The 21,423-nt window shown below is 37.3% G+C and overlaps 1 protein-coding gene across 3 annotated transcripts; it reads left to right on the top strand.

Annotated features, from left to right (window-relative positions):
- The first annotated feature begins 766 nt into the window (after positions 1 to 766).
- On the top strand, positions 767 to 21,008 carry LOC122590753 (protein SPIRRIG-like). Of its 3 annotated transcripts, none has more exons than XM_043762927.1 (19): positions 767 to 951; positions 1,688 to 1,760; positions 1,851 to 1,936; positions 2,568 to 2,703; positions 2,778 to 2,834; positions 3,132 to 3,296; positions 3,597 to 3,788; positions 3,912 to 3,977; positions 4,118 to 4,232; positions 4,738 to 5,825; positions 6,447 to 7,143; positions 7,222 to 7,324; positions 8,633 to 9,678; positions 10,269 to 11,919; positions 13,186 to 16,095; positions 16,548 to 16,844; positions 17,174 to 17,480; positions 18,127 to 18,273; positions 19,039 to 21,008. In XM_043762927.1, the coding sequence occupies exons 1-19, from the start codon at positions 767 to 769 to the stop codon at positions 20,218 to 20,220; spliced, it is 10,503 nt and encodes a 3,500-aa protein (XP_043618862.1). In that variant the 3' UTR covers positions 20,221 to 21,008. The 3 variants fall into 3 exon arrangements, with proteins under 3 accessions (XP_043618862.1, XP_043618861.1, XP_043618860.1); XM_043762926.1 differs by having other exon boundaries at positions 767 to 960; positions 1,691 to 1,760; XM_043762925.1 differs by having other exon boundaries at positions 767 to 960.
- Positions 21,009 to 21,423: the final 415 nt, after the last annotated feature.

Below are 21,423 nucleotides of genomic sequence, written 5' to 3'. Positions count from 1 at the left end.
TTCAATCCACTACTAGTCCCATCTCTTGTTTTATAGTTGGAACCTTTTTATTTATTTTTTATGTTTTCCAACACGGGAGCTTCAACTTGTGTTTCTAGCATGTTTTAAATTACCAATGATAAAAGTTTGATGTAAACGGTTTTACTTCCATTAAATAAAAAACGTAAAAACCGTTTAATAGAGTATAACCCGAATAGAATAAAATAATATATCGTTAACAATAAAATAAGAATATGTAATTTTTTCCCTCTTTTTATAAATTCAAAGGACCATTTATGTAACTTACTTCAACTAAGAGAAAAAAGAAAAGTTTATACAGAATTAGGACGAGAAACAAGGCGGGGAATTGCCGTCCGAAAATATTCGTAATTTAGAATTAGAATAGAAAGTTATTAGGGCACCGAAACACAAACAAATAAAATTAAAATGAAATAAATCTAAAAAGATTTATATACACAGTACATATAAGATGTATCAAAATTTTTGAGAAAATTAAGGCCATTTTGATTCAGTGATTTATTTCCGGGGAAATAAATTTGTAATCAGCACAAATTTGAATTGAAATATCATCATTATCATATTGATTCTATTATCATCCTCATCTGATCGATCACTTCACTTCAATATACATATATTTATATCTATATATTTAGATATACTGGATATAAGATAGAATGACATGAGGGAGGCAGGGGGTTAATATGTGCGGGGAATGAGAGGGTGTGATTGATGAATTATTAATAAATTAATAGAAAAGAGGGGGAGGATGAAATGGATAAGATTGCTTAAAGACTTGAAAGAGAAGGTAGGATTATCAGCAGCATCACCACCTCCTGCAACATCTGCAGCTGCTACTGCCACTTCTGCTTTCTTGTCGTTATCGACATCATCGTCGTCTTACGTCGACAAAAATAGTTACAATGCTACTTCTTCTTCTACGTATAACGACCCGTCGTCTAGGTTAGTTATTATTACTATCATTCACATTCATCAGCACTTCTTTATCATGTTGTTAGGTGTATCGGTGTATGAATGATCACTTTAATAGCTTATTTGCGTTGCGATATCTGGCCTAGCTTATTTACAGGCTTTGAAGTGTTTGGCCTAGCTTATATGTAGTATAATAAAGCTTAAGTCACAACTTTGGATCTTATTGATAAGACATAGGGCAAGTTTGGAAAGAGCTTTTTGGGAGCTTTAGCTTTTAATTTTGAGCAATATTATTGGGTTAAAAGCTTTGTTTGATGCAACTAGCTTTAGCTTTTATATGAAAGAAAAAGCTTTAAATGAAATGCTACTTGAAGGAGCGTTTCAGGAGCTTTTAGTTTGGATGAAGCTTTTAATTTTTAAAGATTACACAAATACCTCTTGAAGTTGCCGCTACAACTACTATACCAAACATCTCTATAAAATAAAGCTCTAGCTAACAACTTTACTTAAAAGCTACAGCTTGTAACTCCAACTAAAAGCTACAGCTACTTTTGCCAAACATACCCATAAGCTTAGGTTTTTTTCTATAAGTTTGACCGAAAACACCCTAAAGAATTGGGTGTGCTTCCCCATTACAATTAAACTTATAATTTTATCTAAATTGTAGTAACATTAATAATAATTATTGTAAACGGCCAGCATATCCATGCTTCACCTTTTACCCTCATTTTTTATGGTTTATTTACCTGGTTGAAAGCAGAGAAAAATATGAACTGGAATTGGACTTTAAGAGATCTTGGGAAGAGTTTCGAATATCGACTGCAGAAAAGGTCAGCAAATGTTACAAGCGTAATTGATTTTGTTAGTTATTTCTAAGTTGCTTCCTGATTATAGTTGCTGGTTTCTGTTTATCTGAGCAGGAAAAGGAAAAAGCCTTGAATTCTACTATTGATGTTTTCTGCAGATTAGTAAAGCAGCATTCTAATGTAGCACAATTAATTTCCATGTATGAAATCAACTACCCTTGTTGTCTTATAATGCACTCATATTACTTATCCTCTTTACATATTTCATTTTATAATCATTGATTTTGTTCATAATAAGTTATATTGTTCAAGCCGGCACGTGTATATGCCTAAGTTGTCAATTTTGCAATGATAAAACTTTAACTTGTGACGGGAATATTGTAAAGATACCTATAGTTGAGGATTGTGCTATTGTTCAAAATATCTTCTAAAATGGGTGACCGGTGTGACTTTATAGTAACTTTCATCATGTCCTCTGAATAAACCTCTAAGCAAAATTAGTTGGGAACTTAGTATGCTGAACCTTATTTACTTGATGAAAAAGTAAGAACAGGGAAGTGATCTAATCTGAAAGTAATTTTACTGATATTTCTTAATTTCCTATGCAATATATATTATAAAAGATTGTAAGACCTAAGCTGCTATCATTTGACACACTTATATGTTGTGGCACTCACTTCAAATGAAGCGTGTTAAACTCGATCTTATAGCTTAAATATACATTGATTATTTATAAGGACATTACTATGAGAGTGTTCATCGTATTTGAGTCTTTGAAGCTATTATATTGTTCTTTGAGCAAAAGTTAACCTTGGCAAGTTTGATCCACAGGCTAGTAGAGACGCACATATTTTCTTTTGTTGTGGGTAGAGCATTTGTCACAGATATCAAAAAGTTAAAAGGTAGCAGCAAAACAAGATCTTTGGAGATTGAAACTGTGATCGGTTTTTTCTCTGAGGTTACAGAGGTTTACTTCTTTTTCTTTCATTTCTTTGGACTTGGTTTTTACATGTACACGCATTTATATTCATACCTTCACAGGATGGGGTTCAAGTTGGCTCAAATTTACTACAGGCAGTTTCATTCCTTGTTTCTGGGGTACTTCTTTAAGTTTTAAAATAAGATAATTTTGAGTTATTTTCTTTTGGTTCCCAAGTGGCAAATATGCGGCTAATCATTTTATATGGGAAGTGATATTCGTACCACCATTTTTTATACATGTACCACAATGTACAAGTTGTATAGATGACTGTACAAACTAATGATGCACAGTTGTGGTACATCCATCAAAAGAAGTGGTACGAATATCACTTCCCATTTATATTCCCACATGGACTAAGTTAAGTTGTTTTGTTATCTTTACCTTAATATTGAATATTTATACATTGTTTGTAGGCTGTTGATAAACAATCTCTCCTTGATTCCGGGATCATGTCTTGTCTCGTTCATATTCTTAATGCTCTTTTGGTTTCTGATGGAAAAAATATGAAGCAGAACATCATCACTGTTGAAGAGGAACCCGAAGTAACAGAGAATGTAGCTCCAAATCGGCGGCTTGAGGTACGAACCAGAAGTTCTTTGTATTTTCGTATGGCAACCATAGTTTATATTTAGTTCCTGTAGAGTGCTAATAAGGATCGTAGGAAATAACAATAATCTTTGTAGAGCAATCACAAAGAAAGATAATGCAGTAGAATAGAAGGATGTAAGAAATTAAGTATTGTAAAAGAACTTGATTTTAAATTTACTTTCTTATTTGTTGTTAAATAAATGCTATGATTTGAATCTAATGTCTTTTTAAGTAAAACAAATAGATGAGGGGTTATAGGATATATTCGTAATATTGCTTTTTCCTTGAAGGTAGAGGGCATCATTCTTCATATAATGAAAGCATTGGCAAGCCATCCTGCAGCTGCACAGAGTTTGATTGAAGACAATTCTCTCGAGCTACTCTTTGAGATGGTTGCCAATGGGTCTTTGGTCTTATTTTCAAGGTACAAGGAAGGTCTTGTCCCCTTGCACACCATTCAGCTTCATAGGCATGCAATGCAGGTGATGTTTGAACCTCTAAATGAATGTCGCTGCTTCCAACTCAGCATTTAAGCATACTCATCATCATAATAAATTTACTATATTATTAAACTAATATATTTTTGGTGCCCTTTACTTATCCAGGTACTAGGTCTTCTTCTTGGTAATGACAATGGGAGCACTGCCGATTACATAAGAAAACACCAGCTGGTGATCATCACTTTCTGCCATTTCTATTGAATTGGGTTATCGGTTATAAAAGTTTTTTGAATTGGGTTATTCAACATATCTGAACAAATACCAATGGGTTTTTGGTTTTAATGTTTGATAGTTCTGTTGGTCACGTGCAGATAAAAGTGCTGTTAATGGCTGTTAAGGGCTTTGATTCTGAATCTGGAGACTCTGTGTATACTGTGGGAATTGTGGACTTGTTGCTTGAATGTGTTGAATTGTCATATAAACCTGGTAAGTAGTTTATTAATGTCCTTTTGGCTTGACCACTGATTGTTGCAAGTAGGAAATCCAGATGGTGCTGGGTCTGCTGACAGCTAGTTGTGGCAAGATGGGTGGGTCAGAGAGACTGGTTGAGGGGTCAAAATGGGTCTGGTTATTACAAGTATTTATAAAGTATGGTTGAAACAGTCTGTGTTAGGTTGACTTGCAAACACTTTTTTTTTATCCACTTTATGTTTTTTCTCTATAAATAGTTGGGGATCTAATAATTACTAGAAAAGCAATATAATTACTAGAAAAGCAATATTGTTCAATAATAATCTAGAGCTATGAAAAAAACAATTTGGGATGTATGCATTAAAATTAGACGTTGTGTAATTGTTAACCCTCTTGACCGTTTAGCTATTTCATCAACCTGTTTGAGATCAAAATACAACCCTGATTAACCTCTTTGTATTAAATTTTCATTATTCTGAGATTATTGTGAGGCTAACTGAACCATACTGCTGAGTTGTAGAGGCTGGTGGTATCAGACTCCGGGAAGACATTCATAATGCTCACGGATACCAATATCTCATTCAGTTCACATTAGTTCTTTCCGAACAAAATTCTGAATCAGAACTGTCAAAGTCAACTAATGAAGGGGACACACAGGCTGAAAAAGGATCCCTATCACCCACACTTTTTAGATTGCTTGATGTTCTTGTTAATTTATCTCAAGCGGGTTCTACAAATGCAACAGGATCCCCTGGATCAAAGGGTTCAAGAAATCACGTAAATCCGGCTAGCAGGCCATGTGACCGGTTTGGTAACTATGCTTGGGAGAATGACACTCACAAAGTTAAGGACCTAGAAGCTGTCCAAATGCTGCAAGACATCTTTTTAAAAACAGATAGCAGAGAGCTGCAAAGTGAAGTCCTCAATAGATTATTCAAGATATTCTCAAGTCATCTTGAAAATTATTTGCTGTGTCAGCAGTTGCGAATTGTTCCATTATTGATCCTCAATATGGGTGGCTTCCCGACTTCTTTGCAAGAGATTATTCTTAAGATCCTTGAGTATGCTGTGACTGTTGTAAATTGTATACCTGAACAAGAGTTGCTTTCACTTTGCTGTTTGTTGCAACAATCAATAACATCTGAGTTGAAATGCACTATCCTGACATTTTTTGTAAAGTTGGTGTCGTTTGATCTACAGTACAAAAAGTTCTTAAGAGAAGTTGGTGTACTGGAGGTTTTATTGGATGATCTCAAGCATCATAAGTTTCTTGTGGGCCCAGAGCAGCATGAAGGTAAGAGAGGTGAGGTGGAAAGAAAGGGTAGCCCGAATGGTTTCCAGAAACATCTGGACAGTGGAGATGTGATCCTATCATCTCCTAAACTCTTGGAGTCTGGCCCTGGAAAGTTCCCTCTTTTTGACAATGACAGGACAATTCCAGTTGCTTGGGACTGTTTGGTTTCGTTATTGAGAAAAGCAGAATTTAATCAAGTGACATTCCGTCTGGCTGATGGAGTAAGTACTACTCTTCCTTATTTGGCGTCTGATGTTCACCGCCCTGGCGCCCTCCGTGTATTATCTTGCTTAATCATTGAGGATTCTGCACAGGTAATATATACCATATACATACATATATACACACATACATATAGATAGAGGAGCGATCAATCTTAAAATTATAAGTCAACACTTTTATCTTATATCACACTCAAGTATCACCATTTGTGTTCAATAACAGTGTGAAGCATCGAAGTCCAAGACATGACACTGTAATAAATGCATCTGCAATAAATCAATGCATCTACTTTTTCTTTACAAATATAAAAATCTTCGTTCATGCATCCTGGTTTATGTGCATCTTTGGGATAAGAAATATGTCAGTTTTGTGAACTTGTTGGTTTACATGATTGATATTTAAAGTTTTGAGTGTTCTTGCCATTCTTATTTTAAGGAGTGTTTTTATAGGAATACTATGCTGTACACACACACAACATTGCTCTTTCTTGCAGTTTGCCTTAAGTTTTAAATTAAGCACCATATGTTTGTTTTTGTGTTGGTTGTGTTTCAAAGCAGCATTATCCCTTCATATATGTTCGATTATGGATTAGTATTAGTACTGTTCATAGTGGGTTTGGATTTGGTGTACTCAACTCCGTCCATAGGCTATGAACTTTCATGTCTAAAGTTTGCGTAATTTTTATAAGTGACCAAATTTGAAATCTTTATTAGGCTCATCCAGATGAGTTGGGTTTGCTAATTGAAGTTTCAAAGAGTGGAATGGTGCTAAGCACTTTAGGATCTCTATACAAGCTTCCAGATGATGCAAAATGTGATATTTTTGGAGCCATTTGGCGCATTTTAGGAGCCAGCAGTTCTGCTCAGAGAGTGTTCGGTGAAGCCACTGGGTTTTCCCTTATCCTAACAACACTCCAGAGTTTCCACGGGGATAAAGGGGAAGTTGGTCAATCCTCACTAACAGTTTGCATGAAACTCTTTACACATATTATGCGTTTGATTACGGCTGGCGTGTGCAACAATGCTGCTAATAGAGTTAAGTTACATGCGATTATATCTTCACATACTTTCTGTGATCTTTTATCCGAGTCTGGATTGATTTGTGTGGAGTGGGAAAAGCAAGTCACACAGTTGCTGTTTGAACTTTCTCTCGAAATGGTACTTCCACCGTCCTTCATTGCAGAAACTACTGAACCATCAGATGATATTGATGATGTCTGTATTTTCCAGATAGTCATGCCATCAGCTTTATTTCTTCCTCATAAGCAGTACATATATAATGCTGGTGCAGTGAGGGTTCTCATCCATTTGTTGTTGCTTTTTAGTCCAAAACTTCAGCTTGAGCTCCTAAATCTTATTGAAGAACTTGCTCGTGCTGGCTCATTTAACCAGGAAAGCCTTACATCTGCAGGTATTGTTTTACAAGTTTCTGAGACATGTACTTGTAGGAGCAGCTAGTATCTGATCTTGCTATTTGTTCTTTGGTTAGGTTGTGTGGAACTTCTTCTTGAGACAATATATCCCTTCCTTTCTGGTTCATCCTCTCTACTTTTTTGTGCTTTAAGGATCATTGAAGTACTTGGGGTTTATAGGTAAAGTTCTATTCAATTCCAGAAATCAATTCATGTTTGCAATCTTTAATGGACTCAATGAAATAAAAGAACGGTCGGTTTCATTAGAATGAATGTAACTGTTAATTTTATCTGAGATGATGGATCACTCCTGACGGAATGTGATTTCTCTTTTGGGTCGAATTTCACTCATGGGTCAATGGGTTATTGTAGTATAACCCAGTTTTATCCATGTAATATTCAATAATGCAAAGCTTACTGAAAGTTTGCATAACTTTGATTAGCTTGCTTTTTTTTTTTCTTTTTTTTAAGAAACGGCTTTGGCCTAGAGGTGTTATGGTGGCCCAACAACCAAGAGGTTGTGGATTCTAGGCTTCAAGCCCAAGTTGGGACTTGGGACATAAGTTTATAAAAGGTGTGTTAGAATTCCTTTGCTAAAACGGTGTGTTAGTACTTGTGGTTCAAAAAAGCTTATCTTTTGATTTGAAGGAAATATAATATATACATTAATACCATAATATTTACATAACATGTCCATCACCTATGGTATCTGTAAGCTCTAAATACCAAGATAAAGCACAAGGGAGTTTCTTTATATTGATTGTATGATACTATGATTAAACAGGTTACACAGGTATCTTCTAGACTAATACTAATTACAATTGAGTACATCTAGTAGAAGACAATTTGATCAAAAGGATTAATTTTACTTTTTTGTTTTCTCTAACAACCTGAAATGTATCCCTTTTATTGCTATAATCTTATTTGAGGTTTTATATAATAAGCTTTTATTTTGGTTAATTTGTGCAGAGAATATTCAGTAACTACTAACTACTATTAAGTAGCATAAAGTAGAGAGATAATAATATTTTATTTTTGTAATAATAATAGAAATAAGTATTGATATATGAACAAAACATGATATTATAATGTAATGACTTCATTACATTACCTTTCTTGTTCTATTGACCCGTCCATTCTATTTGGTTACCTTGCCATTTCAGAAAACCAAAAAGATCATGTGCCACAACTATAAATCACTATAAACATGTTCCGTGTCAATAATCATCACATACTTTGGTCAGGTCACACTCACAATTCAAATTCATCATTTGTTTTTGCATATATGAATTAGCCGGGGGTTTTTTGGAAGCAATCTGTTTAACTTTGGTGCGGTATGAATGGCTACGTTTTACCTCCATCATACACCGCGTATCTGTGGGATTGGGTATCGTTGCTGTTATTGTGTATATGCATAGATTGACTGATATTTCTGAACATCAGGGTACTTAACGTTTTTTTATTTCTGCATGTATTTTTTGGTTGTAGGTTGTCATCAGCCGAATTGCGTGTAATTATAAGATATACTTTGCAAGTAAGACTCATGAAATCTGGTCATACTCTTGTTGATATGATGGAGAGGTTTACATCTTTAGAGAACATTCCTCTTGCACCCTTTGTAGAGATGGATATGAGTAAGTCTGGGCATGCTTCTATCCAAGTATCATTGGGTGATAGGTCTTGGCCCCCTGCTGCTGGCTATTCGTTCATTTGTTGGTTTCAGTACCAAAATTTCTTAAAATCAAATGGCACAGCATCTCCACATAATATGCGCATATTTTCTGTTGGTGCTATGGATGATGGAAATAGCAATACATTATATGCGGAAATTAATCTTCGGGAAGATGGAACTTTGACCCTATCAACCAGCAATTCATCTTCGTTATCTTTTTCTGGGTTAGATTTAGATGAATACAGGTGGCATCATCTTGCTGTAGTGCATAGCAAACCAAATGCCTTAGCTGGATTATTTCAATCAAGTGTTTCTTATGTTTACTTTAATGGAAAACTTAAACACACTGGCAGATTAGGATATTCTCCTTCCCCTACTGGGAAATCTCTGCAGGTAACCATTGGGACGCCGGATAATAGTGCAAGGGTCAATGACTTATCGTGGAAAATCCGGTCTTGCTATTTATTTGAAGAAGTATTGCCACCCGGTTCTATTTGGTTTATGTATATTCTGGGGAGAGGGTATACTGGTCTTTTCCAAGACACCAACCTTTTGCAGTTTGTTCCAAATCAAGCTTGTGGTGGTGGAAGTATGGACATTTTATCTTCCCTTGAAGCTGATTTGGCATATGCTTCTAATGCACAGAGGCCCGAGAATGCAAAAAAGCAAGGAAACTCTAAGACAGATCGTAGTGGTGTTGTTTGGGACTTTGAAAGATTAGGGAATCTCGCATTACAGCTTTGTGGACGAAAGCTAATATTTGCATTAGATGGAACATCTACTGATGTTTCTAAGTCTTCCGGAACTATGTCAATGCTCAATTTAGTGGATCCGTTGTCAGCGGTCGCTTCACCACTTGGAGGTATGTTATATATATAGATGTATTTATAACCTAAATTTATCATCTTTACTTTCTCCAAATAATTTGTTTTTTATTGCTAGATAGTGGTGGGCAATATGAGCAGGTTGGTAATGGGTCAAAATGGGTGCAGGATGGAAGAGGTTATATTTAATATGGGTCAAAAGGGTCATGCTGTTTTTGGTTGACCCACAAACACTTCACTAAGTATTTAATGACTTATTTTTGAATGATATAATGTAGGAGGTTGTATTAGTTATGATTACAACAATAATATCATAACAATAATGATCTCAATTTTAAATAATATAATGTAGGAGGTTGTATTAAATAAGACTTTAGGGGACTTTTAACTTGTTTGGCCCATTTGACCTGTTCCCTTCCCTCAATTGCCTGTTTTTTTTATGACTCACTTAAATAAAACACAACCGAAATTGACCTATTCCTAAACTAATGGGTGGAAGTTGCCACTTATGTTATTCGTCATCTTTTTCTTTTCTCTGTACGTGTTCTTCGAAATCATATGAACTTTCATTTTTCTACTTTCTGGGAGCTGCATATTCGATGTTTTGACTAATGGTATCTTTCTTCAGGTATACCACGCCTTGGACGTCTTCATGGGGATATTTATGTTTGTAAACATTCTATCATAGGTGAAACCATGCGACCCATTGGTGGACTGGCCATGGTCCTAGCCCTGGTTGAAGCAGCTGAAACTAGAGACATGCTACACATGGCACTGACACTGCTCGCTTGTGCACTCCGCCAAAATCCACAAAATATTAGGGACATGCAATCATGTAGAGGATATCACTTGCTAGCTCTCCTACTGCAACCTAAAATGTCAATATTTGATATGCAATCTCTGGAGATCTTTTTTCAAATTGCTGCTTGTGAGGCTTTGCTCCCTGGACCAAAAAAGTTTGAAAAGACTAATAACAATTTGCCACCTGTTAAAGCAACACAAGAAACCAGCTTTGAGGAGCTTTCTATGTTAAAGTTTCATGATGAAGTTTCTTCTGCTGGTTCACATGGAGATATGGATGATTCTTCTGTAAATAAAGATGCTTTCAGTCATATCTCAGAACTAGATAATGTTGACTTACTAACAGAGACATCAAACTGCATTGTTCTCTCAAATGCAGATATGGTTGAACACGTGCTATTGGACTGGACTGTTTGGGTTGCAGCATCAGTTCCAATACAAATCACTCTTTTGGGATTTCTTGAAAATCTAGTTTCAATGCATTGGTACCGAAACCATAATCTTTCAGTTTTGCGTAAGATAAACCTTATTCAACATCTACTCGGAACATTACACCGGGGTGATGTTGAAGTTCCTGTCCTAGAAAAACTAGTTGTGTTGCTGGGTGTTATTTTGGATGACGGCTATATTATCTCTGAACTAGAACACGTTGTTAGGTTTGTTATCATGACCTTTGACCCCCCAGAACCAACATCTAAGAGTCAGATACTTAGAGAATCAATCAGAAAGCACATCATTGTTAGAAATATGATTCTTGAGAAGCTAATCGATATATTAGTGACCATTGAATCAGAAGATCTGATTGAGCAGTGGCATAAGATTGTCTCATCCAAATTAATAACTTACTTTTTGGATGAAGCGGTTCATCCTACGAGTATGAGATGGGTCATGACTCTCCTTGGTGTGTGTCTTACCTCTTCTTCTACTTTTTCTTTAAAATTTCGCACGAGTGGAGGGTATCAAGGGCTGATGAGAGTGCTTCCTGGTTTCTATGACTCACCTGATATATATTACATTCTATTCTGTCTAATATTCGGGAAGCCCGTTTATCCGAGATTACCTGAAGTTCGTTTGTTGGACTTTCATGCCCTTATGCCTAGTGATGGAAGTCAAAGGGAGTTAAAGTTTTTGGAACTGTTGGATTCTGTTATTGCTATGGCGAAATCAACATTTGACAGGGTGTCTATTCAGACAATGATTGCCTATGAAAGTGGTGACTTAAATCAAGTTGGTGCTGGGCTTGTGGCTGAGCTTTTGGGTGAAACTACAGAGATGACTGGAGAGCTTCAGGGTGAAGCTCTGATGCACAAAACTTATGCCGCTCGTCTCATGGGTGGAGATGCTTCAGCCCCAGCTGCTGCAACCTCCGTTCTTAGGTTCATGGTTGATCTTGCCAAAATGTGTCCTCCATTTTCTGCTGTCTGCAGACGAGCCGAGTTTTTGGAGAACTGTGTGGATCTTTATTTCTCTTGTGTCAGGTTCTACCTCTTTACTTTTCTTGGCTTATACTTGTATTAGAGGTGGTAGAATGGGCAGGTCCGCGGGTTGGATAACGTTATGTAGTTAAAGTTCGGTTCATGTCAGAATGCATAATTTTGTTTGGGTTAAAACGAGTAGGGTGGATGCAGCGGGACACTTATCTGCCCAAAATATGTTCTAGTGGATAGTTGTGTTAAATACGACCATCTTCAAGGTGGCCTAGTGGTAAGGCGAAGAGATCTGGGTTTTAAACTCCCTAAAATCATCTTAGGATGGGCAAAGAAGAGGCTGGAAACAGCGACAGGAATATTGCCCCTTACACCAGAGCCATAGGCTCGACCCTCCCCAGGTAGCTTGAACAGGGATCACTCTCAGTTTACCTGTTTTAAGTTGATTTAGGTGGTTTCATGCGTTAAAATACACTTAGGTGACTTTCACCCACACACCCCATTTGATCCGTTTTGTACCTTTTATTGCTCTTAGGCCGGAGCCAACGCCCCGTCGACGGTCTCTTCGACCAACTCGTCGACGGGGACTAGGTTGGCAGCAGCTTCGTCGATGGCCTTCCAAATTCTCCCCTTCGATGGGTCGAAGCTTGTGGACGGAGGTGGTGGCTTGTGTGTGGGGTTCAAACTTTTGTTATTTTTTAAAAAAAAATTTTTTTGTTTCATATATATATATAGTATATGAGTCTATGTATATATATATAGTTTGCAGGTTCTCCAAAAATGGAGATTGGGGAAGACAAAAGTTTTTTACTTTTGGCCCCTTTATTTTCAATGTTTTTCATGTAAGGTCCCTGCAGCTTTCAACTTCTTGTTTTTCTTCATTTGTTTTTGTTTTTCAAATTGTGAATATTGTTTTCTTCATCTGATTATTCAAAAAATATTGTTTTTCATAAGTTTCATATATTTTGTTATTAATGTAATGTGAAATGATTTATTTTTATATAAGTAAAATTGAGGAAGAGATGAGGAAGAGGTGAGGAAGAGGTAGGGTTGGTAGTGAGTGAGGAAGAGGTGATTTAGGAGAGAGAAAAGCTGATGTGGCAGTGAGGAAGAGAAAGGATGGTGTCTTGGGTTGGCAGAGGCCTTATTAGAGATGAAATATAACTTGAGTTCCATGCATTAGTAAATGTCAATGGGCTGTAATCGCCACCTCTAATTTGGTTCAATTTATCATTTTGAAAGGTTATGGTGGAGACTGCGTAACTATAGTGATTGTATAGTTGCCGAGTTTTACACATCGTTTGTTTATGTTTATAGGTCAGCTCACGCTGTGGAAATGGCAAAAAAGTTATCTGTTAAGTCAGGAGACAAAAATATCAATGATTATGACGATAATGCGAGTTCTTACAATAGCTTGCCTGTTGAGCAGGAACAATGTGCTAAAACCTCCATAAGTCTAGGAAGTTCTCCACCAGCTCATGCAAGTGCAAGTTCTGGAGATATTCCCGCTGCCAAAAGCAATTCGGATGAATGTAAAGAAAATATCATAACAGCATCCCCAGAGGATCTACACAGGTCCAGCAGTAAAGATTTAAGTTCCCTCGATCTCAAAGCCACTCCAGAGCCCGCTCACCAAATGAGTACACTGAGTTCCTCATCGTTAAGTATATTTGATTCTCCATTTTTATCTGAGAAACCTACTGGGGTCCAGCAAACACCTTCGTCTCAAATTCCTGCAACTACTATAACTGAATCTAAACCAAAGTTAGCTGCATCTCCTTCCATGGTATCTTCAGTATCGATTTCAATGTCTGAATTTGATACAGCTTCAGACTCAAAACGCCCTCCCGTAATACCAAGCACAACGGACCCAATATTCACAATTAACCCTAGGATGCTTCTACACGCAGATGATTCTGGTTATGGAGGTGGTCCATGTTCAGCAGGAGCAACTGCTATATTAGATTTCATGGCTGAAGTTCTTTCTGATTTTGTAACTGACCAGATGAAAGCTGCACCCATTATTGAGAACATTCTGGAAAGTGTTCCCTTGTATGTTGATGCTGAGTCTGTGTTAGCTTTTCAGGGTTTGTGCCTTGGTAGACTTATGAACTTTCTAGAAAGACGGATCTTGAGAGATGATGAGGAAGATGAAAAGAAACTAGATAAAACCCGTTGGTCATCGAATTTAGATGCATTGTGTTATATGATAGTGGATCGTGTATATATGGGTGCTTATTCCCAGCCTGTTGCTGTACTGAAAACTCTGGAATTCTTGTTGTCTATATTACAGTTGGCAAATAAAGACGGTAGAATTGAACAAGCAGCGCCTCCTGGCAAAGGGCTTCTTTTGATTGGGAGAGCAAAACAACTTGATTCTTATATACTTTCTTTGTGTAGAAACGTGAATCGCATTATCATGTACTGCTTTCTTCCTTCATTCTTGATCTCCATTGGAGAAGATGAACTTCTTTCACGTCTCAGTTTTGAGCCTAAAAAGAGATATGTCTTTAATGGGTCTGAAGAGGCTGGCATGATTGATATATGCGCGGTGCTACAAGTACTCGTTGCTCATAAAAGAATAATATTCTGCCCTAGTAATCTCGACAATGACTTAAACTGTTGTTTGTGTATCAACTTAATATCTCTTTTACATGATCAGAGGCAGAATGCACAGAATTTAGCAGTTGAGATCCTCAAGCATCTTATGTTATACCGAAAAACTGCACTAGAGGATCTTCTAGTCTCTAAATCAAACCAAGAGCCGGTTTTGGATGCGTTTCATGGCGGTTTTGACAAACTTGTTACTGAAAGTTTGCAATCTTTCTATGAATGGCTTCACAAATCTGAAGCTCTTGTGAATAAAACATTGGAACAGTGTGCTGCTGTTACATGGGTTCAGTTTATTTCTGGGTCGGTAAAGTTCCCGAGTGTTCGAATTAAAAGTATGGATGGTCGCCGTAAAAAAGAGATTGGTAAAAAGTTAAAGGATTTGAGAAAGTTTGACCAAAGATATTGGGAGCAGATTAAAGAACGGAGAATTGCTTTGGATGTGGTTCGTGATCATATGTCTACTGAATTAAGAGTTATTCGTCAAGATAAATATGGATGGGTGCTTCATGCTGAAAGTGAGTGGCAAACACATCTTCAACAACTTATGCATGAAAGGGGTATATTCCCGTTACCCAAATCGCTTTCATTTGAAGAGCCCGAATGGCAGCTTTGCCCAATTGAAGGCCCATATAGGACACGTAAAAAGATTGAGCGTTGCAAACTGAAGATTGACACAATTGAAACCATTTTAAATGTCGAGTTTAATGGTCAGGAATTATCGGGGGAAAGAAATGAAGTGGACCACATTAATTCCAATTACGGGTTTGATACTTTCTCAAATCCATTACCATATGATGAGTTGCATGATGATTCGGACGGTGGTAAAGATGTGGCTTCCACAAAGATCGGGTGGAATGATGACAAGGATAGTAGTATTTTTGAGCCGAGTGGTAATTTCGCTGCAGAATTTAGTGTCAAATCAAGCACCACAGTAGCAGCACCGAAAGCAGAGAGCATAATAGAAAACTCTGATATTGTTTCACTGAGACGTTATGCTTTGGTTAGGTCTGATAACTTTAGAGTGACCGAGGACAAAATCGAGAAGGAGTTAAGTGACAGTGGGGACTACTTAATTAGACCTTATCTGGAACGTAATGAAAAAATAAAGTTCAAATACAATTGTGAAAGAGTTGTGAGTCTTGATAAACATGATGGAATCTTTTTAATAGGAGAACTCTGTCTATACGTCATAGAGAATTTTTATGTTGATGATGCGGGGTACATATGTGAGAAAAAGTGTGAAGATGATCTCTCTGTCATTGATCAAGCTTTAGGTGTAAAGAAAGATGTCTCTTTAAGCATGGGCTCCCAGTCAAAGTCAACCGCATCTTGGGCGGTGAATCCTAAAACATACACCGGGGGAAGGGCATGGGGCTACAGTAGTGGTGCATGGGGTAAGGAAAATGCCATTAATATCAGCAATGTACCTCATTTATGGCGAATGTGGAAGCTTAATAGTGTACATGAACTTTTGAAGCGGGATTATCAGCTGCGCCCTGTTGCTATTGAAGTATTCAGCATGGATGGATGTAACGATCTTCTGGTGTTCCATAAGAAGGAGAGGGAAGAAATTTTCAGAAATCTGCTGGCAATGAATCTTCCACGGAACAGCATGTATGTTTTAAGTCCATATTGATTTCACTTTTTGTTTGTTACTTACAGTTGCTTTCTAGGGATATCTTTGGTGCTTAAGAAGCTGGTACACATTCCTGTGGATAGATAGCATCTTTTAGAGGGGGTAAAGTGGGGTGGGCAGGTTGGTTAACGTGTCAAAACGAGTGATTTTGGTATTTGATCCAATAAAACATATTCATTTTATAAAGATTTTTGAAGTAATTAAAAGATTTCAGAGGTTTTATGCATTAACGTTACACTTTGAGAGACATTTAAGCCTCTCCCTTTTTCCCAAATATTATTGGTCTGACGTGTCACTGATAAAACATAACTTGTGATTGTTGCCGTAGTGCCCTTCGTCAAAGTTATTCTTCAAGCAGTCTTGATTGTGCAGTGAATAATGGTAATATCTTTTCATTCGTATTCTTGTCTTTCTGCTTGTAATTTAGCAGGTTTTTGGACCCCACAATCTCGGGATCGCTGAAACAAGAAAGCACTTTCAAGCTTACGGCTACACCTTTTTCCAAGAGGTGGCAAACTGGAGAAATAAGCAATTTCCAGTACCTGATGCACCTCAACACACTTGCAGGTCGTGGGTACAGTGATCTTACTCAGTATCCAGTCTTTCCTTGGATTTTGTCGGATTATGAGAGTGAAAATTTGGACTTCACCAGACCAGAGACTTTCCGTAAACTTGACAAGCCCATGGGCTGTCAAACAAAAGAAGGAGAACTGGAATTCAGGAAAAGGTTGGTCTGATCTGTACATTTTTCTGCTTATCCGATTTTTAGTACTATGGATATAACAGGTCAATTTGGGTTATGGTTGAAACAGGCCACTTTCATAATGTATCAAAATAGACCGAGCCAGTGTGCATGACCCAGATTGTTTTTAGTCCTTTTCATTAATTTTTCTTCAATTATGGTTGCAAAAACGTATTATCACAGTGATGTTTAAAATCTTTTTATAAAAACAATTTAAAAGGTTGCTAGCATATTTATTTATTTTGACTATGAGTGACTTTTGGCCTGTTTTTCATCTCAAATTCTTTTTCTTATCTATTCTGTTTCATTGATAGGTTTGACAGCTGGGATGATCCAGAGATTCCCAAGTTTCATTATGGTTCTCATTATTCTAGTGCTGGAATTGTCCTATTCTATCTTATACGGTTACCACCATTAAGTTCAGAAAATCGAAAGCTGCAGGGTGGGCAGTTTGATCATGCAGACCGTCTTTTCACCAATATACGTGATACGTGGTTAAGTGCTGCTGGAAAAGGCAACACTTCAGATGTAAAGGAACTTGTCCCGGAATTTTTTTATATGCCAGAGTTCTTGGAGAACCGGTTTGACCTTGACCTCGGAGAGAAACAATCAGGAGAAAAGGTCTGTTGAGGTTCAAACATTTTATAAAGTTGACCCTCTTAGATTTCTTTATGTCCATTTTACTTTTATACTTGTGTTCTTTGATAAAACAAAACCTTTATTGTAAGATTTATGATATATCCTCGTAAAGTATCCTTCTACCATTCCTTCTAACAACATAATGGTGACATATGGCAAAAGCAATAAATGAGACGAAGAGATAATAATAAGGGGATTACACATGTCATGATATGGTGGTATTAAGAGGATTATTAGGAGTATATATCATATTCATTGTTGTAAAGGTAGCAATTTTTAACCTTTTACCTAGCTGATTAATTTATATGCTTTATGGCTAAAGGCTTGACTTAGAAAATATTGTTAAGTGAACGAGTCATATGGGTAGTGTTTTAAATGCATGCAACCTTTTATTATCTTTTCACTCAAATATTTGGATTAATATCTTAAGGGAGTTATAATTTTTTGATCACATTTAATAGGTTACTTATATATAAGATTTCAAGGAAAAGGGAACAATATAATCAGCTTCTCGTCGTTGTTCAACCCGTCCATATTGTCCATTTTGAATCAATATGTGCTGTCACTTGAGATTATTAAGGTCACCTATGTAACATTTAAAATTTGACATCATTGACTGCTTTCTCAGGTTGGTGATGTTGTATTGCCACCTTGGGCCAAAGGTAGTACTAGAGAGTTCATCAGGAAGCATAGGGAAGCTCTGGAATCTGATTATGTGTCAGAGAATTTGCATCATTGGATAGATCTTATCTTTGGATATAAACAGCGAGGGAAGGTCAGTGTCAATGATCCTTATATTCAGTTCATGCTTTTGCACTTTACAGTTAGAGCTGCCATATTCTGTTCATTGGCGGTGTCAATGTTCCTTATATAGTTATATTCAGTTCATGCTTTTGCACTTTAGAGTTTAGAGTTGCCATATCTTGTTCATGTTATTTTATCCAGATTATGTTTTATCTTTAATGGGTCAAATGGTAATATATAAAATTAGCTTAAAAGGAAAAAGGTTAAATGGGGCATCAGGTTGATAGTCACCCTCGAGTTCATTTATTCAAAAAACTAGGGCTTTTCTGGGAAGAGGGAGGAAGAGAGGAGATAAAAAGGACTATTTGTGTGTTATATGAGGTGTGTAGTATGTGCTCTGTGTGTTTTCTGTAGTTTATGTATGATGGTAAAAAAGGGGAAGATTTGGTTGTGGGGCAGTTGCGATCATGGCGAGGGATACTCTAAAAGCTTACATCATATCTATTTTATTTTTTAGACCGTTACCTTAAATTGTGAGGTCTACAAGATAGATGCTTTATACAATAGTATAGATTCTGTTCTTACTGAAGTAGTAGGATTTTTGTAGTCATATCAGGCACACTAATTATCTAGGGACCAAGTGTTTCAGGTTTGCAAAGCATGGCTGTATGGCTTGACCTGTTTGACCCATACAAATTACTAGTTTTGACTTGAACCCGTTATCCAACTGGCGCGACCTTAATTTCGTTACCTGTAATATTATCTGTTTGCAATACTGAAATTCTCGATTTGACAGGCTGCTGAAGAAGCCGTGAATGTTTTCTACTACTATACATACGAGGGGAGTGTTGACATAGATGCAGTTGCTGATCCTGCAATGAAAGCAGCGATTCTTGCTCAAATTAATCACTTTGGGCAAACACCTAGACAACTATTTCTAAAGCCTCATGCCAAAAGGAGAATTGATCGGAAGCTTCCCCTTAATCCACTCAAATTCGCTGCACGTCTTATCCCTCATGAAACCCGCAAAATTTCATCTTCTGTAACACAAATTGTTACCATCAATGACAAGATTTTATTGGCAGGAGCAAACAACTTGATTAAGCCAACAACCTACACCAAATATGTTGCATGGGGCTTCCCTGATCGTAGCCTTAGATTCATGACATATGATCAAGATAGACTCCTGTCGACCCATGAGAACCTTCATTGTGGCCATCAAATCCAGTGTGCCAGTTCTAGCCATGATGGTCAACTTCTGGTCACTGGTGCAGATGACGGGATGGTTTGTGTGTGGCGGATAGGCAACTATGGAGGTCCCCGTGCACCACGAAAATTGTATTTAAAACAAACACTTTGTGCTCACACGGCAAAAATCACATGTCTTTATGTTTGCCAACCTTACATGATGATCATCAGTGGGTCAGATGACTGCACTGTCATCATATGGGATCTTAGCTCGTTGGTTTTTGTTCGACAACTTCCTGAATTCCCATTTCCAGTTTCAGCCATTCTAGTGAATGATTTGACGGGTGAAATTGTGACGGCTGCTGGTGTTTTGCTAGCAGTTTGGAGTGTAAATGGAGACTGTCTCTCGGTTGTCAACACTTCCCAGCTTCCTTCTGATTATGTATTGTCTGTGACGACTGGTACGTTTTCCGACTGGCTGGAAACAAACTGGTACATATCAGGTCACCAGAGCGGAGCTATCAAAGTATGGCAAATGGTTCACGGTTCTTCTGAAATCTCTCAAACTTACAAGCATCCTGCAGCTGTGCATTGTGGGTTGGGGCTTGGGGGTAAAGAACCAGAGTACAAATTGGTTCTTCACAAGGTGCTTAAAGGCCATAAACATGCGGTCACTGCACTTCATCTTTCAGGTGACTTGAAGTTATTGCTGAGTGGTGATGCTGGTGGGAATTTGGTTTCATGGACATTGCCTGATGACATATTAAGAAATTCTGTTAAGTGGGGGTGACGCACGGGTAACTGAGATGGGATCTTCTGTTTCCAGTGAAAAAACCCAAATGGGTCGTCTCCATCCTCTATAAAGAGGACATGAGACTTCGTGACTAGTCAAAGTCAATATAATACGAAAAGTATTGCCCGAGGACTTGGAAAGAGATGAACAATGGAGAAGACGTAGCCAAGACGGGTGCAGGTGGGTGAAATCTTGATGCAAGTGCATGTTGGGTGGGGCTTGACCTGGAGTGGTGGCATATTGTGATTTTTAAACCTTGTGCTGAACCAAAGAGATGTCATCGAGGATAATTTTGTACATTGATGTGGTTGAATGGGAGGGGAGCTTCGGGTTTGTAGTGTTCCGGGTGGATTGGTGCATGCGCAGTCGGGTTCGGGGATGTTGTTTGTTATAGTTGTACAGATCCAAACTGAAATGTGATGTATCAAGTGGTGTTTTAAAGGGCTGTACAAATAATCTTGCTGAGCGAATTCACGTCATACTTGTTTAGAGAATATATTTTACCAGAGAAGGTCACCCCAACCTATTTAAGGGAAGTGCCAAAAGGGGTTCAATATCAGATGTTAGCTATTAACTATGAAGGGATATCATTCAATAAAAAAACAACAAATATGTAAGCAAACCAGATGATCATTAATAGTGAAGAATATTGACAGTGGTGTATAGATGTGATCATTACATCTGATATACATATACATTATCTATATGTAAGTAGATGTGTACATTAGTAACACCTAACAAAGTAACAAGGCTATACTTTTAAGCAATTTCTCATCGGTTGAAAATGTGTTGTTTTACATAATTAATTAGTAGCAAATGAATATTTAAATAACTCATTTATTGAATTGTGGTTAGATTGATATACAAACTCATATTAAACTGTGATATGATATAGAAAGTATTCATTATGTGTATAACTGTACAAGTGTATTGAGTATCGACTATTGAATGTGCTGGATATCAATAGATGGGCAAATGAGGCTTAGTCTGAGCCCGGTCGTTGGGCTAGCCCAAACTAGCCCGAAGAAAACTCACCCAAAAGAGGCCCTTAGTCCGATCAGGTTTTCTTTGGTCCAAATATCAGTTGTTTTTTTTTGTTTTGAACTGCAAAGTTAGTATTTAGCATTCGAGACATCACAGTGACATCCAATTGGGCAGTATGCGATGCTCGAATCACGCATGCCTGAGATGAAACCCAGG

This window comes from Erigeron canadensis, chromosome 3 (genome assembly GCF_010389155.1).
Source record: "Erigeron canadensis isolate Cc75 chromosome 3, C_canadensis_v1, whole genome shotgun sequence".
NCBI lineage: Eukaryota > Viridiplantae > Streptophyta > Magnoliopsida > Asterales > Asteraceae > Erigeron > Erigeron canadensis.
This window is presented reverse-complemented; position numbering and strand designations above follow the sequence as displayed.

Coding starts and splice junctions, on each gene's coding strand:
- LOC122590753 (XM_043762925.1), top strand. CDS start 767: ATGAAATGGATAAGATTGCTTAAAGACTTGAAAGAGAAGGTAGGATTA. Junction 7,325..8,632: donor GAAGTACTTGGGGTTTATAG/GTAAAGTTCTAT, acceptor TTTTGGTTGTAG/GTTGTCATCAGCCGAATTGC. Junction 9,679..10,268: donor GGTCGCTTCACCACTTGGAG/GTATGTTATATA, acceptor ATCTTTCTTCAG/GTATACCACGCCTTGGACGT.